We start from the raw sequence: 15,210 nt of genomic DNA on the forward strand, positions 1-15,210 counted from the left end.
TCTACAATGTAGAAAATAGTAAAAATAAAGAATCCCTTGAATGAGTAGGTGTCAACTTTTGACTGGTACTGTACATCAGGCTTTTTCAGATCTGCAAAAAGTGAATGATGTACTCTGTAGACTTGCTCAACATTTTCAATTCATCAGCATTGTAATTGTCATTTGATCTGAGATATTTAAGAAAGGATCACTACATTTCTCCCTAATCTGAATCTGAATCTCACTGGCGGGAACTTTGACATTTTGATTTGCTGTCAATCAACAATAAAAAAAACGGTTGACTTTTTATTATGCTAGCGACCATACCAAGATATGGGTTCTTGAACATTATTGTTCCTATGAGACGTGTATTAGACTTGCCTAAAAGCCAAGGTGCATGTTTCAAACAGCATTTTATATTACATCATCTTAATGGCTTCTGCTGCCAGGCTAGTCACTGCAGTGTAGAGTTGTCAGGAAAGGGGACTGAGTGACGGTTGTGTTTGGAGCTGCAGTGACTTGTCCAAGGACCCTCAGTAGCCGAGCTGTGCTCTGGCGACACCACCATGCCTGTCGCCTGCAGGTCGCAGAAGGCGATGGATGTCGTGAACATGTAACATTCATGCTGAATGAGAAGCCTTGTCAACTCCAATAAAGGTCGAGGCAGGAGTGATGGAGTGGGAGGTCTTTAGCCAAGGCCGGCCTCATTCAATCTCAATGTGGCCCTGCGTAGTGCTACTGAATCTTTCATAACTTGCATCTCTCTCGTAGTCATGATCATTCATAACATTGGTGGTAGTGGTTTTGTGTACTTGGTCTGTCCTAATACTTTCTCTTCCGTCTTCAGCTGTACAAGGGCCGCATCAACGCTACCAGCCATGTGATCCAGCACCCCATGTACGGAGCAGGGCACAAGTACCGCACTCTCCACCTCCCCATCTCCACCACCCTGGCTGAAGTCCTGGACCGGGTGTCTGGTACGTCTGCTGCCTTTACCCATCCGTCACTATTGATGGGAACGGAGTTATGTAAGACGCACTGAATCCAATTTTTCTTTGTGCTGTATTAAATAACTCCTCTCTATTTTCTAAAATAGTCGTTGGGCCCAGTCTCTCTCTAAACTAACCCGGCCTGTCCCCTTCTCCTTAGGGGGACGATGTCCACACCTATAATCTCAGGGAGCATATAGTCTATGTCCATTAATTTGACGAGCATTTCGTTGCACCTGCGAAAATATCTGCATATCTGTGTACGTGTCCGATAAACTTTGATTTGTGATGAACAGCAGGTGAAGTGTGTTACACAACATTGATGGGGAATTACTTTAAATATTCTCCTCGTAGCCCCATCAACCTCCTCAATATTATGTGGCCCTCAGATAAAGTGGAGCAGGGTGTCCTGTGCCACTCAGACAAACCCTCCTCCGACAGCCACAGACACACGGGATCTGAATGGCGGGGGAAACCCGCTCTCCGTACGCCGTTCGTCATTCAAGCATTTTATCCCCTCTCACTGGGTCCTTAAATGTTTTAAAAGGCAGCCGTATTTGAAGTTAATGCACCATGTCAGCACCTCGCACATTGTCGGACACACACACACACATACTCAAACATCACAACTCACACGCGCACACACAATCTCCCTGGGCATAAACATTGACCTTTTCAGGCGACTGCTGCGTCCGCTCACATCTCCTCATTAGCATGAGTATGGAAGAGCGTCCCTCCATATTATTTTTCCAGCAGGTGGAGATGGCGCTCTGATTAATGGCTACGGAGTTGATCAGCTGGTGGCAACTGCGTTTTAGAGAGAACATCAGTTGAAACGTACACCCCCGTCCACAAGCCTAACATAGTGGCAGTTAAATCACACACCCTCATGCCCCGGTCTTTAACCCGGCTGGTCCACTCTGTGATTGAAATAGCCCTGTGTGAGCCGATGCACTGATTTATTAGTATTTATTTTGTTGGCCTTTACCAGAAGTCCCAGAGTTATGTAAGAAGCACTGAATCCAATTTTTCCTTGTGCTCTATTAATTAACTCCTATATTTCCTAAAATAGTCATTGGGCCCAGTCTCTCTCTAAACTAATCTGGCCTGTCCCCTTCTCCTTAGGGGGGACGATGTTCGCACCTATAATCTCATGGATTAGAAATGCCCTCTTAAAAACATGCATCCCCCCCTCAAAACATGATCAAACAGTAATATAATCGCAGATGGGAGAGGTGTTCAATTTAAGGCATTATCTATTGTTAATATCAAGCGCGTGTGGTGGTGGGCTCCAGCTTTGTGACGGCATGGCAGGGTTAGCTGTGCGGCTATGATAAGTGGTTCTCCTCCCGGGACCTTGAGAACACCAGATGGAGTCCTGATACAACAGGGCATTATGAGGCTCTACCCAGTGAGGGAGGGGCAGGCTTAGTTAATAATAAAGCACAGCCCAGACCGCTACATACAGCTAGCGCTAGCCAGGGGTATTTTTAAAGGAGCCTGCGTTAGTGGCCCTTGGAATTGCTAATAGCAGATTATCTAGCCCATCTTATCTGAACTCTCAGGGAATGGAGGACTGAGATGGGCCAACGTCTCATTGATTGCGTAGCCTTGTTTGTGCATACGTTAGGGTTGATGACAATACTTGTGTGCACTTGACCAGTTGGCCACTGGCGACTGAGGCTGTACATATTATGTACAGCCTCTTTCACGTGACTTGTTACCGAAGGGTGGCTCTAATGTGCCCCGTCTCGGTCTCTCCCCTCCATCCCTTATTCAGACACCCCCAGCATCACAGCAAAGCTGATCAACGAACAGAAGGAAGACAAGGAGAAGAAGAATCAAGAGGAGAAGGAGAAGATGAAGACCGACAGTGGTTTCCAGGACAACTACAGCGTTGTCGTGGCCTCAGGTACACGTTTTGGCTCTCTCCGATCTGTCAGCTTATCGTGGTGGGCTACCTCATCCCTTCCTTCCCACGCCTGCCAATCATTATGGCTTAGCAGGAGTAGATTAATTAATTTATCCTGTTGCACCAATTAGAGGGCAAGAATTGTTTGGCTGGTAGCTGGGCTTCCAGCCCTATGTTGAGCTCCTGCACCAAATGTAAAGGAAATGATTGGTTTCTTTGTATGTGTAAATAAGTCCTTGAATATATATCTTTTTTTTTGTATATGGACAAATGACTAAATATCCCATTTATCTTGAAATATTGAAGGTGTTTGGTAGATGAGAAGCATTAGACAGAAGCACACCTCTAGCATCACATTCCCTAGGATGTAAAAGTACAATTTTACGTGATAAAATGACCGGTGTGTGTTTCCCTCTCAGGCTTGAAGTCCCAGTCGAAGAGAGCTCTTTCCACCCCTCCCCGTCCCCCTTCGCGGAGGGGCCGTGTGTTGAGCGACAAGCTGACATCCTCCTCAGGTGTGGATCCCTCCGCCAAAACGCTCAGCGTGCCTGTCTTCCACCTCTACCACAAGCTGCTCCCAGGTACTGTACACACACACACACACACACACACAGTTGTCAGCTCCCCTCCTTCCAGCACCTCCCTCTGCCAAGGGAAGCCTATTGATCCGACCTGCTTAATGAAGCTGTGACCTCCGTCTCAGTCAATTCATTGAGCCAGTGTGTGTTGCTGGGACCCTGGGGTGTCCAGGTAAATGTCCATTTAACTTTTGATACTTTCGATGTTGTTACTTTTAGACATTGTGTCAATATTGAAAGTCACAGCCAACCAGATCCAAGTATTACCTAACTCTGGGAAGATGAGCAGAAACATGATCAGAGCTGGGTTTGCAAAGACACAGATGTACTAAGACAAAAACAGCACTCCATCCATGATGTCTTGTCTTCACATGTTGTCATTGTTATCTAGGTCACTAGCCTTCATGATACATAGCTGTCATGTATTTCCTGTCCCTCTGGGCCTGGTAGTGTGACCACAAGGCTTTGGTTCCTCACTGTGAACACTGTCTCATCCCCCCTCGACCCCATAGGTCAGCCCCTGCCGGCAGAGATGACACTGGCTCAGCTGTTGACCCTGCTTTATGACCGTAAGCTGCCCCAGGGCTACCGGTCCATCGACTTGACCGTCAAGCTGGGCTCCAAGGTCATCGCCGACCCGGGCCTCTCCAAGACGGACTCGTTCAAACGGCTCCGCACCGAGAAAGGTATTGTAGAGCACGCACGTACATACAAGCACATGGTTGCTTTCAAGACATATAAACACACACACACACACAATCTCACACTCCTACCTCCCTCTGCGTCTGTCATTTTTCTTCTTGCTCTGCAGTTAGTGTGTAAAGTGAGCCCCGAACGTGTCTCTCCACGCGTCCCCTGACAGCCCATTCCACAGCGCGATTAATGGCTCTCCCCTTTCACTGCCATCCGTTTCTCTGTCTGAGCGCTGGGCCTCTGTCTCGTGAGATGTCATAAGGTGCCATTACCAGTCTCTGGAACGGGTGGGCCAGTGGGAGACGCATACTCACTCTGCTCTTCTTCACTGTGTTGCGTAATAGGGCTCAGGAAGCAAATGTATATCCAGTTCTACAATGACGCTGTACACTAGTGGTGTCCAACTCATTTTGCACCGGGGGCCACATTCGGTCTTCAACGAGGTCTGGAGGGCCGCGCTTCAAATTGTATATATTTCCTTGCAGTCAAAATTTGCATTCAAAAAATCTCATTTTCTATGCTACTGTTTAGCGTTCCTTGAGGTGATTATTAGGGAGCTGGACAGTCAAACTATGAATGTAGGTCCATTTATTATTTCTACACAATTTTGATTTGGAGTCATTTGCATTTTAACGTATATTGAATTTGTTTGGCACACCTGCTGTACGCCTTTTCTGGCTCTTGGGCCAGGGTTTACTTAAGATGGAAAGCTATTATTTTACGATCATAAATTGGCCTCAATGACTTCACTGTAAGAGAAAGATGGAAATGTTTGCTGTATGTCAAAAATTATTTGGATCCAACTAGTGGATCTGAGTTTGGACGAGGGAATGGAGGCTTGAAAATGGCGCATCTTAACTTCAGTAAATACAGGCCAGTCTTTTTCCATCAAATCCCGTTTGAATGTAATTTTGTTTTTTTGGTCCCCCTTGCTATCCCCTATTACCTGGTATTCCTGCTTCGAAAGAAAAGCTCTTGATGCTTGAAAAGCTCCCAGTGCAACCTGACCACCCAATCAGATTCCACCCTCTACTTTTCAAGCCCTGCTTGTTCCCAAAGCTGTTTTACCCATTAACATTGAGGGAAAGCTTTTATACAAGATTCATGTCCTCTGTAAATGTCACTATAACATCTATATAAGATTCATGTCTGATTATAGATTTTATACTAACACTACGCTCCATGTAATGATTTCACATGGTGTGGTAAATGTTATTAGTCACCCTTTTTAAGGATTGCGTTGGAGCAGGATTTTAGGGGTGATGCTACTAGATTTAGCCTCCCCTCTCCTAGCTTTGACGGTCAGTACCAGGTCACACATGTTAGCATGGGGAGGATACATTTTGGGCATTACGATATGACAGCCGGCCAGAGCAGTTGATGTCTTAGTTTGATGTCAGCGCTAGTAATGTGCTAGTCAAATTGTTTGGTTGCCTGGTTCAATAATCCAGTGATTTTTACTAGTAGCCTACGGCTACGCAAACACCGTCTTTAGGTGCCGTCTCAACCAAATGTTGTTCTAAATGCATTCAAATGGAACTAATGGCTGACAAAATAGTCCAAATCTAGGTGTTTGCTCTTACAAATGTGTTAATACGTGTGTGTGTAGTCCAAACACATCAGATTTTTTGTTGTTGTTAAATTCACTTGTCCCTGTGATTCCATACCAGTCACTCAATTCAGGGCTAAATTCAATGTAGTTTCCACTAACTCTGTGGTAAGATATTGTTTGCTTTACACCAAAACCTACCTTAGTGCCTTTTTCTCTCTCGCTGCAGGCTGGTTGTTCTGTTGTGAAAAGAACCCATGCTTGGTAGCGCTGCTACAAAGCCCAGCGCCTGTCTCTCTTTCCGTCAGTGTGGATATTAGATGTTTTTGGCCGTTCACAGCCTATATGCCGCCCCTGGGGCTAATTGCTAACACCACCACCTACTCTGCATGCAGTGGAGAGCGTCAACTCCTACCTGCAGTGCACCATCTTCTTCCTCAACTCAGTCACACTGGATGACTTGTCTGTCCCCCTGTTGGGGGAGATATTTTAAAAGGCAACTGTCAATCAGTTCAGCCAACCCACTACTAGAACAGTGGTCTGTTAGTGGTTACCCAAGATGGGAGGCCAGTGACCTGTGTGTTATCTGCTAATGAGTCTGCCCAGCTCCAAACCCATTTCACCAAGACTGTCTTCAGCCAGACACTAACCCACCTGATTAGTTCTATGATTGTCTTCATTGAACCGCTTTAGTTTAACCTCTGTGCACTCTGGAGTTCAGATAATTAGTTGAGGCGTATAGATTAGAAACGATCTGAAGCCTGCCGACGGTGTATATTCAGCATATTCTGTAGTCTAGGGTAAAGGAGCACTTTATGTAAAAGGAATGCAGTGCATACACATTTTTAACCTGTGTTTTGGTGCACATTTGTGGCGTCTTGTTGTTTTTGAAAGCCCTCAGCCCATTTCTCTGTGCGCTGAACTATATACTACAGTGCCTTCGGAAAGTATTCAGACCCCTATGACTATTTCCACATTTTGTTTCGTAACAGCCTTTTTCAAAAATTAGCAAAAATCCTCAGCAATCTACACACAATACCCCATAATGATAAAGCAAAAAGTTTTTTAGAAATCTTTGCAAATGTATTAAAAATAAACATACCTTATTTACGTAAGCATTCAGATCCTTTGATATGAGACTCGAAATTGAGCTCAGGTGCATCCTGTTTCCATTGATCATCCTTGAGATGTCTCTACAACTTGATTGGAGTCCACCTGTGGTAAATTCAATTGATGGGACATGATCCGGAAAGGCACACACATCTCTATATAAGGTCCCACAGTTGACAATGCATGTCAGAGCAAAAACCAAGCCATGAGGTCAAAGGAATTGTCCGTAGAGCTCCGAGACAGGATTGTGTCGAGGCACAGATCTGGGCAAGGGTACCAAAACGTTTCGGCAGCATTGAAGGTCCCCAAGAACACAGTGGCCTCCATTTTTAAATGGAATAAGTTTGGAATCACCAAGAATCTTCCTAAAGCTGGCCGCCCGGCCCAACTGAGCAGTCGGGGGAGAAGGGCCTTGGTCAGGGAGGTGATTAAGAACCCGGTGGTCATTCTGACAGGGCTCTAGAGTTTCTCTGTGGCGATGGGAAAACCTTCCAGAAGGACAACCATCTCTGCAGCACTCTACCAATCAGGCCTTTATGGTAGAGTGGCCAGACGGAAGTCAGTAAAAGGCACATGACAGCCTGCTTGGAGTTTGCCAAAAAGCACCAAAAGACTCTTTGACCATGAAAAACAAGATTCTCTGCTCTGAAACCAAGATTGAACTCTTTGGCCTGAATGCAAAGCGTCACATCTGGAGGAAACCTGGAATCGTCCATACAGTTAAACTTAGTGGTGGCAGCATCCTGCTGTGGGGATGTTTTTCAGGGACTGTGAGACTAGTCAGGATCGAGGCAAAGATGAACAAAGGACAGCACAGAGCGATGCTTGACGAAAACCTGCTCCAGAGCGCTCAGGACCTCAGACTGGGGTGAAGGTTCACCTTCCAGCAGGACAACGACCCTAAGCACACAGCCAAGACAACAGAGGAATGGCTTTGGGTGGCCCAGACTTGAACCCTATCGAACATCTCTGGAGAGACCTGAAAGTAGCTGTGCAGCGACGCTCCTCATCCCACCTGACAGGGCTTGAGAGGATCTGCGGAGAAGAATGGGAGAAACTCCCCAAATACAGGTGTGCCAAGTTTGTAGTGTCATATCCAAGAAGACAAAGCTATAATCGCTGCCGAAGGTGGTTCAACAAAGTACTGAGTAAAGGGTCTGAATACTTAACGTTTTTTGTTTTAATAAATTATCAAACATTTTTAAACGTTTTTGCTTTTTCATTATGGGGTGTTTTGTGTAGATTGGGGGGGGGGGACAATCAATTTTATAATAAGGCTGTAACCTAACAAAATGTGGAAGAAGTCAAGTGATCTGAATGCTTTCTTAAGCACTGTATGTACAGTAAAATGCCTGCCTGCCGACACTTACTGCGTAGCTCACCTTAAATTTCCTCAAGATAGCTTCCAATACCGTCTCTTCCCAAAACAAATCTTTCCAGAATCTTCTGTCTCGAGACCCATTGAGGCTAATAAATGGAGGGAAAAGGTGACCCTCACTAACAGTCCTGTGAGAGGGAGGGGGAGACATGGAGAGATCTTGTAAAACCCAGCGCGGAGGCTTTGACCAGAGGGAGCTTACAGAATCCATTTACCACGCTCAGCCCCGCTAACGGCCATCCACTGAACTGAAGACGGGTACATGGTGAGATCTAGCCCCAGCCCCCTTAATAGCCTTCAACTTCCCCAAATAGGCCAGACCTTTTAGAGCGAAATGGGTTTTGTCCCTCCAACCATTTTTAGGTGTCTAGACCTCCTTCTGATTTATCATGTGGAAATCTCAGCCTAATAGCATAGTAAAGGTACTGGAACATTCTGTGAAATATGTTTGTTCTTGAGCAGAATTATAAAAATCCTTGTCGTTCACAATTTGTCCTCTCTTTCTCGCTGATCTTATCTCATATGCTCCTCTGAAGTCTAACGATCACCTTTTTTCCCTGTGCCTTCACGGTTGCATTTGAAATGTAACAACTCACTGGGTTGATGCTGTTTAGATATTCTCTGGGTAGCCCGGTCTCTCCTTGCGGCCTGCTGAAAGACGAGTGGTTCCTTCCCTCTCCATCATTTCTAATCCTGTTTTGGAAGTCTAGAGAGCACGGGCCCTGTTACAAATCGTATCAGTCACAACCTTGGTGACTTTTTAATTCACCATGAGGGAGACGGGGAAGAATCCCTTTAGAGACTGGAGCAATTCATCATTTATTTTATTTTCTTCTCCAGGAGAGATGATGTGCAGCTTTTTTTCTTTTTTTTTGTAGATGACCTATCAATCGACTGGGGCTTTTATATCATCATAAAACAGGCCAGCCGCACCGCGGAATGAAAACTATAATGGGGGGCTATTTTTACCCTTCACCCGCCGTTCCAGTTTATCATTTTCTTTTACTGTCTACAGAGCCACCTCCTGACGCGCAAACAGCGACAAGTAGTCTGTGTCCTTGATTCTGTTTTAATCCGTGTGCACTTCATCAGGAGAGCACGTCCTTTTCCCAACTACAACCATTCGCGGATTTATGCATTCACATATGTAAAAATGTAAATGGCCCTCCGCTCCCTTATGTCTGAGAAACTGCTGTCTGTTTCTTCCCCGTTCTCTCTTCTTGGTTGCTTGAACTTGACTAATAAATAGTGTGATGGCTCTGTTGGTTTCTCCCACTCTCTCTTGATCCTCGAATGAGGGATGAGAGAGGAGTTCTCATTAAGTATCTGCGACGTGAACAATTTCCCTCCGCAGGGCGTCCCGTTCTTTACTTGTCATGATTGGTTGAGGGCAGCACACAGAAGAATGTAAGTCACAGAACATAGCTAGTGTCCCAGTGGAAACCCTTTGAGAGTAATAATTGGCCTATTCTCTAACCCTCCTCTGCTTCTCCCTCCTCCAGTGGAACACTGTGACATGCTGAGTAGCTGTCCGGAGGACGACCCCATGACCCCGGGGGACGACTGTCTTGACGCAGCCATCGATGAGTCCCTGCTGGAGACCAACCCCATCCAGTCTCCCCTGCAGGTGTTTGCAGGCATGGGTGGTCTGGCCCTGATTGCAGAGAGGCTGCCCATGCTCTACCCAGACGTCATCCAACAGGTTAGACCGCCACAGATACCCTTCTAATACGTATATAACAAACATCACCAGTCAAATAACCCTTTCACAGCCTGCTTCATTGGAGTTATTTCATTGTTGTCCTACAATGTTTAGCCCATGTTTCTAGATGGTGTGTTTATATATAGCCCATAATCTAGAGCCTTATATTTAAAGGGAAATTTCAAACATTTTCAATTTCATATTCATAATTTCCAGCACTACCCCAACAGATGTGAAAATTGCGCATTTCTATGTTTTGTAGTAACAAAGATGGAGTAAGATTAGTGTTTCCAATGATGACATCAGTGTGCATCGCGTGATTTTTTTTTTAACCAATTATGAGTATGCATTTGTCTACAAATTGGTTGTCATTGGAAACACTTATCTTCAATCCATCTTTTTTTACCACAGAACATGGAAACGTAACGTTTTCACATATGTTGGGGTGGTGCTGGAGATTATGAAAGATTATGGAATTTCCCTTTCAGAAATTCAAGTTACCTTTCGTATATAGAGCATTCCAATGCGGATCTGCGGTTGCCAAAGTAATAAAGTGTCTTTACTGTTGGCCCAGCTTATTGAGAGGCATGGCAAGTCACTGGGTTTGCCATTCAGTCTAAATTCGTTTTTGTCTCCTCTGCGCTCCCCCGGGTGCTACATCATGCCTCCTAAAGGAAAGTAAATGGATACTTAAACAGTAATTGAGAGCGCATAGTGACAAGGTGAGTAGCTGGAATGCATTCTGAGAGCTGCCAGGTACTAAATCTGTTTTCTTTTGTTATTTTCTCCCCCCTTCCAAATTGTTGCAGCAAATTGAATTATTCAGGCAGTCTCCCAGAGCTACTGGTGGTTTGAAGCAGACGCCCCTCGAGGGCTACCAAGTGAGATTATTTGTTTTGTACTTAGCATTGTGATCGATATGAATCATATACATGACTGATCGTTGGTTGGTTTACCATAACCCTTTCTCCACAGGATATTACATCCATTCTGCCTTAGTTTAACCCTTTTGTCTCACTGGATAGTGTTTGTTGGGCACGCTCTTAAGGCTGTGAATAATTGAAGAGTTCCGCTCTCACCCTGAGCAAGACTATTAGCACAGTCGACTTAAGGCATCGATATTGATGCAGGTGATGCTTTTCTGTTTACCCAGGACTGACTGTGTAGTGTTTTCTAATAGGTTAGCCAAACAGCTCAGGTCTGTGCCCTTTGACCCACTGGTGTTTAGCTGTTTAATCACAGCACAGCCTGTTCCTGGACATCCACTCTGACTCTTAGTGCAACTGAGCTTGAATTGATTATATTGATCACAACTATGCATAAAATAACTGTATTTCTCTGCAGTGCTGCAGCTCCGATACCCGCCTTCATCTTAAAGGGATATGTCTGGTGTTTGCCTATGAAACCCTTGATCTACGTCCCCAGCTTCAGTTGAACTCGTGGATACCATTTTTTTATTTTTATGTCTTATTCCCAGGGCTCTATGCCAAGTCCCACAGCAGCTCTATGGATCTGAATAACAGCGATCTAGTTCCATATGCCCCCTACTACCCTCAGTGCCCAAACACAGCACATGACCTTCAGATCCCATCCGAGTCAGCACATCTGTCGGCATTGTCCTCTAACCGCATTCTAACCCTGGCTCGTCCTGTGCAGGTGAGTCCTCCGGTGGTGCCCTCCACCACGCAGGAGAAGCCCAAGGACAGCGACCAGTTTGAGTGGGTCACCATCGAGCAGTCCGGCGAGCTCGTGTACGAGGCGCCAGAGACCATGGCCGCCGAGCCGCCGCCCATCAACAAGTCGTCAGTGCAGACCATGTCGCCTATCCCCGCCCACTCGCTGGCGGCCTTCGGTTTGTTCCTGCGCCTGCCGGGCTACGCTGAGGTTCTGCTGAAGGAGAGGAAGCACGCCCAGTGTCTGCTCCGCCTGGTGCTGGGGGTCACCGATGACGGCGAGGGCAGTAAGTGACACGACGCCTCACACAGTTTTAGACGTGGTCAGGAAAACTCCTGGCCCTTTCGATGGATGATTTTATAAGCATGTTTGTATTTGGGAACACCATTGGGGATGACCAGGTCCTTATGCTTCCAATAAAGGAGGCTGCTGCAGGTTTCCTAGCGACAAACATTGTCAGCCCTACTTATAGCAGTTAACCCCCCCCCCCCCCCCCCAATGCTCAGACTGACTTTGTCAGGCAGTTGATCCTGCCAAGCTGTGGACCCAGCAGATCGATAATTCCCTGAATACATAGCGATCAGTGTCATAAAGTGGCCAACGCATGTAAATCGGCTCCTTTAAAAGCAGCCGGCCTCAAGAGCGGGGAGAAAGAGGTAGAAAGAGAGGGAGAGAGATTTTAATCCCTCCATTTACAATTGAGGCACGTTTGTTCCCCCTGACGCGGCTCTTCCCCTGCAGTCCTTGAGACTACCAGTCTGCGGACCCTGTGGGTAATTTAGCCGAAGGACTCACTGGCTTGTTTAATATTGACAAGTCCTACCCTCTCATACATTACAACTCCTCCCCAGCCAACCTCTGCCTTCATTATTGATGCCTATTTAGTTCCTCTCTCTCCTTCAGGGCCTGAAATCAACTATGTTGTCCTGCCAATGTTTTTTTCTTTAGTCCTTGAAATAACAGCCCTTTAATGATTGATGGACAGCAGGCTGCCAGCTTGTTTAGTGACACTGGTCACATAGCACACCGTCAGCCTGCCATTTAGTCGGCTGTTATCTTCTCTGGCCTCATTCTCATAAGTGCTAAATCGATGTATCCGTCCTTTCTGGCCATTATTCCTCCACCTCTCCGGTGGTAATCTCTCACACCATCTCTCACACATTTATCCAATGATATTACCAATTCTCTTCTCTGACTGACTGGGTGTTTCTCAAAATGCATACTACTCTGCTCTGAGCACGTGAATTGGAGCACGGGAGGGTCGGAGTGCGAGTCCAAATCAGAGTATGTGAAGCACGGAGGTTTCTTCTCGACGGCGTACTCCGTTTATACATATTGTGACGCACGCATCGATGCAACTTCAAGGGAACGTATGCGAAGAAATATGACGCGCCCACGTAAAAAAATGATAGTATGTTTGTATTTAGCCCGTAATCTAAAGCCTTAGATCTCCAGCACCACCCCAACATCAACAGATGTGAAAATGTTGCGTTTCTATGTTTTGTAGTTAAAAAGATGGAGTAGGATTAGTGTTTCCAATGACATTGGTGTGCATCGTGTGATTTTTAACTAATTATGAGTATGCATTGCGAAATTGCCTACAAAATGTCTACTAAATGGTTCATTTCTTTGAAATCAATGGCACCCATTATTTGAGCTGAAGCGAGAGAAAATACACTCCGACTAAGGAATGAAATGTTGCCTATTGACATCTCATATGTTGCCCAACTACAATATTTTTTCTTAATACGTTAATAAATACATGCTGTGTTAATTTTGGAATGTTTACCTGCCTACATTACTGTAGCGCGCAAGCCCATAATTAGTAAATAAGGCTAACTGGCAAGCTACTTCTGTTAGCTAGCCAGATAGCCACAAAGAATTGTTAGCTAGCTACCGATGAAGAGTTGACATCTATCTTGCATAATATTCCTTTTATGTCATTTTTGCCTGTTGAACTATCTGGTTAGCTACATTATTACGATTCACATATCTAGCTGACAGTTGTGAAACGTTTGCTTTGTGTATATCTTGTTTTGTTTATTGTTGCCGTTGTCCTGCCTGGAAGAAGGTGAGGTGAAAGGTGAGGTGCAGCGTGAGGTAATACAGTAGGGGGAGTGCGAGTGCTTCTCAAATGTAATGTTTTATGCGTTCTCCACGCTCTAGTCCTCACAAGAACGTACCCAAGAGAACGTCATTGGAGAATGCACTCAGAGCATGAGTGTGTGGAGCACGGTAGTATGCATATTGAGAAAAACGCCCTGTCTCTCTCCCCTTCCTTGATTGGCTGTATCTCTCCCTACCTTCCCCTTAGGTCACATCCTGCAGTCTCCGTCGGCCAATGTGCTGCCCACGCTGCCCTTTCATGTGCTGCGGGCCCTGTTCAGCACCACACTTCTTACCACAGACGACGGCGTGCTGCTGCGTCGCATGGCCCTGGAGATAGGAGCCATCCACCTCATCCTGGCCTGCTTGTCAGCCCTCAGCCACCACGCGCCCCGTGTCCCCAACGCCAGTGGCAACTCCTCAGAGGTGAGGCCCAGACACGGAACACACACCCTCACTCTCTCTCTCTCCTGGTGGTGTGTGTGTGTGTGTGTGTGTGTGTGTGTGTGTGTGCTCGACAGAGCATGAATGAAACCACAGCTCACACACACTCATATGTCACCAGATGTGGACAGATCTCAGTGGAAATGTGTTCTGTCCATTTGCATTCTCTTGTGTGTTCACGATGGATCGAGGCCAGCGTCAACCTATTTCGGGTTGGGTTGACATGGTGTGTCAGTCTAGTCTTGTGTTCAGACGCTGCCTCCGATGCGTTTGGCTTGACGCAATAAGAGGTCCTCACTCTCCAGGGAGAAATATGTAGTTTTGTCTTTCCCTCAATGAGAGACAGGCGGTGAGGATCAGTCATGTTATTAATTACTCTACCTGGCAGGGCTTTACCCGGTGCTCTTATGCATATCGCCACTGAGCATTTGACAAATTGGGAAGTTGTTTAGTGGGAATGATAAGAGGCAGGTCTGGCTTTGAACAGACGTGTCCTTTGTATTATTGCCAACTCCAGGCAGAAGGGAACATCATGAATAGGAATTGAATCATGGACTCTGACTGCCATGCCCATTAAATGGAGTGATTCGTCTTCTATTGAGGTTTCTGCTGGGCGTCAAGACTCACCTCCTGCTCAAAGCCTTTCAAAGTACTCTGGACTCTTCTAGGACCTCTGAGACTCAAAGATGACTAACGACTCAGATCAAAGACCAGATTTCGTCCACCAAATTGTATCGATCACCGTATTGATTTTGGTCACTAGAAGCTTAACCATGGCGTAGCAGGCGTAAAGGAAACGCCTGAACCTTGACCCCCCCCCCCCCTACATACTGGTCTTGATTAGAAGAAAAATAACTGTCGGGAGGGTCTCTTCTACACTGTTCAACCAATCCAGCGGGGGGTGGGAGTTGAGATGGAGTGTCACCTTGTTTAATGTCAAATAGCGGAAGTTTGCATCACAGGTTCTTTCCATTTAGCCTGAAAACCAGAACATCTGGTTGTTGGCGACTCGGCAGAGGCTAGGAGAAACTCAACACACCCAGCAATGCCCACCACAAGGGTCCAAGCGCCATAGATCACAGGCCTAAACTCAGCT

General features: G+C 46.0%; 1 protein-coding gene across 1 annotated transcript in view; it reads left to right on the forward strand.

The window, feature by feature from the left end:
* LOC120046546 (baculoviral IAP repeat-containing protein 6-like) overlaps positions 1-15,210 on the forward strand; it is a 147,300-nt gene that overhangs the window by 61,626 nt on the left and 70,464 nt on the right. Inside the window, exons 56-62 of the mRNA XM_038991874.1 lie at positions 827-956; positions 2,749-2,880; positions 3,300-3,461; positions 3,971-4,144; positions 9,691-9,890; positions 11,547-11,850; positions 13,879-14,096. Coding sequence (XP_038847802.1) covers positions 827-956; positions 2,749-2,880; positions 3,300-3,461; positions 3,971-4,144; positions 9,691-9,890; positions 11,547-11,850; positions 13,879-14,096 — 1,320 coding nt within the window. The remainder of the gene's footprint in view (positions 1-826; positions 957-2,748; positions 2,881-3,299; positions 3,462-3,970; positions 4,145-9,690; positions 9,891-11,546; positions 11,851-13,878; positions 14,097-15,210) is intronic.

Source organism: Salvelinus namaycush, chromosome 4 (genome assembly GCF_016432855.1).
Source record: "Salvelinus namaycush isolate Seneca chromosome 4, SaNama_1.0, whole genome shotgun sequence".
Taxonomy (NCBI): Eukaryota; Metazoa; Chordata; class Actinopteri; order Salmoniformes; family Salmonidae; genus Salvelinus; species Salvelinus namaycush.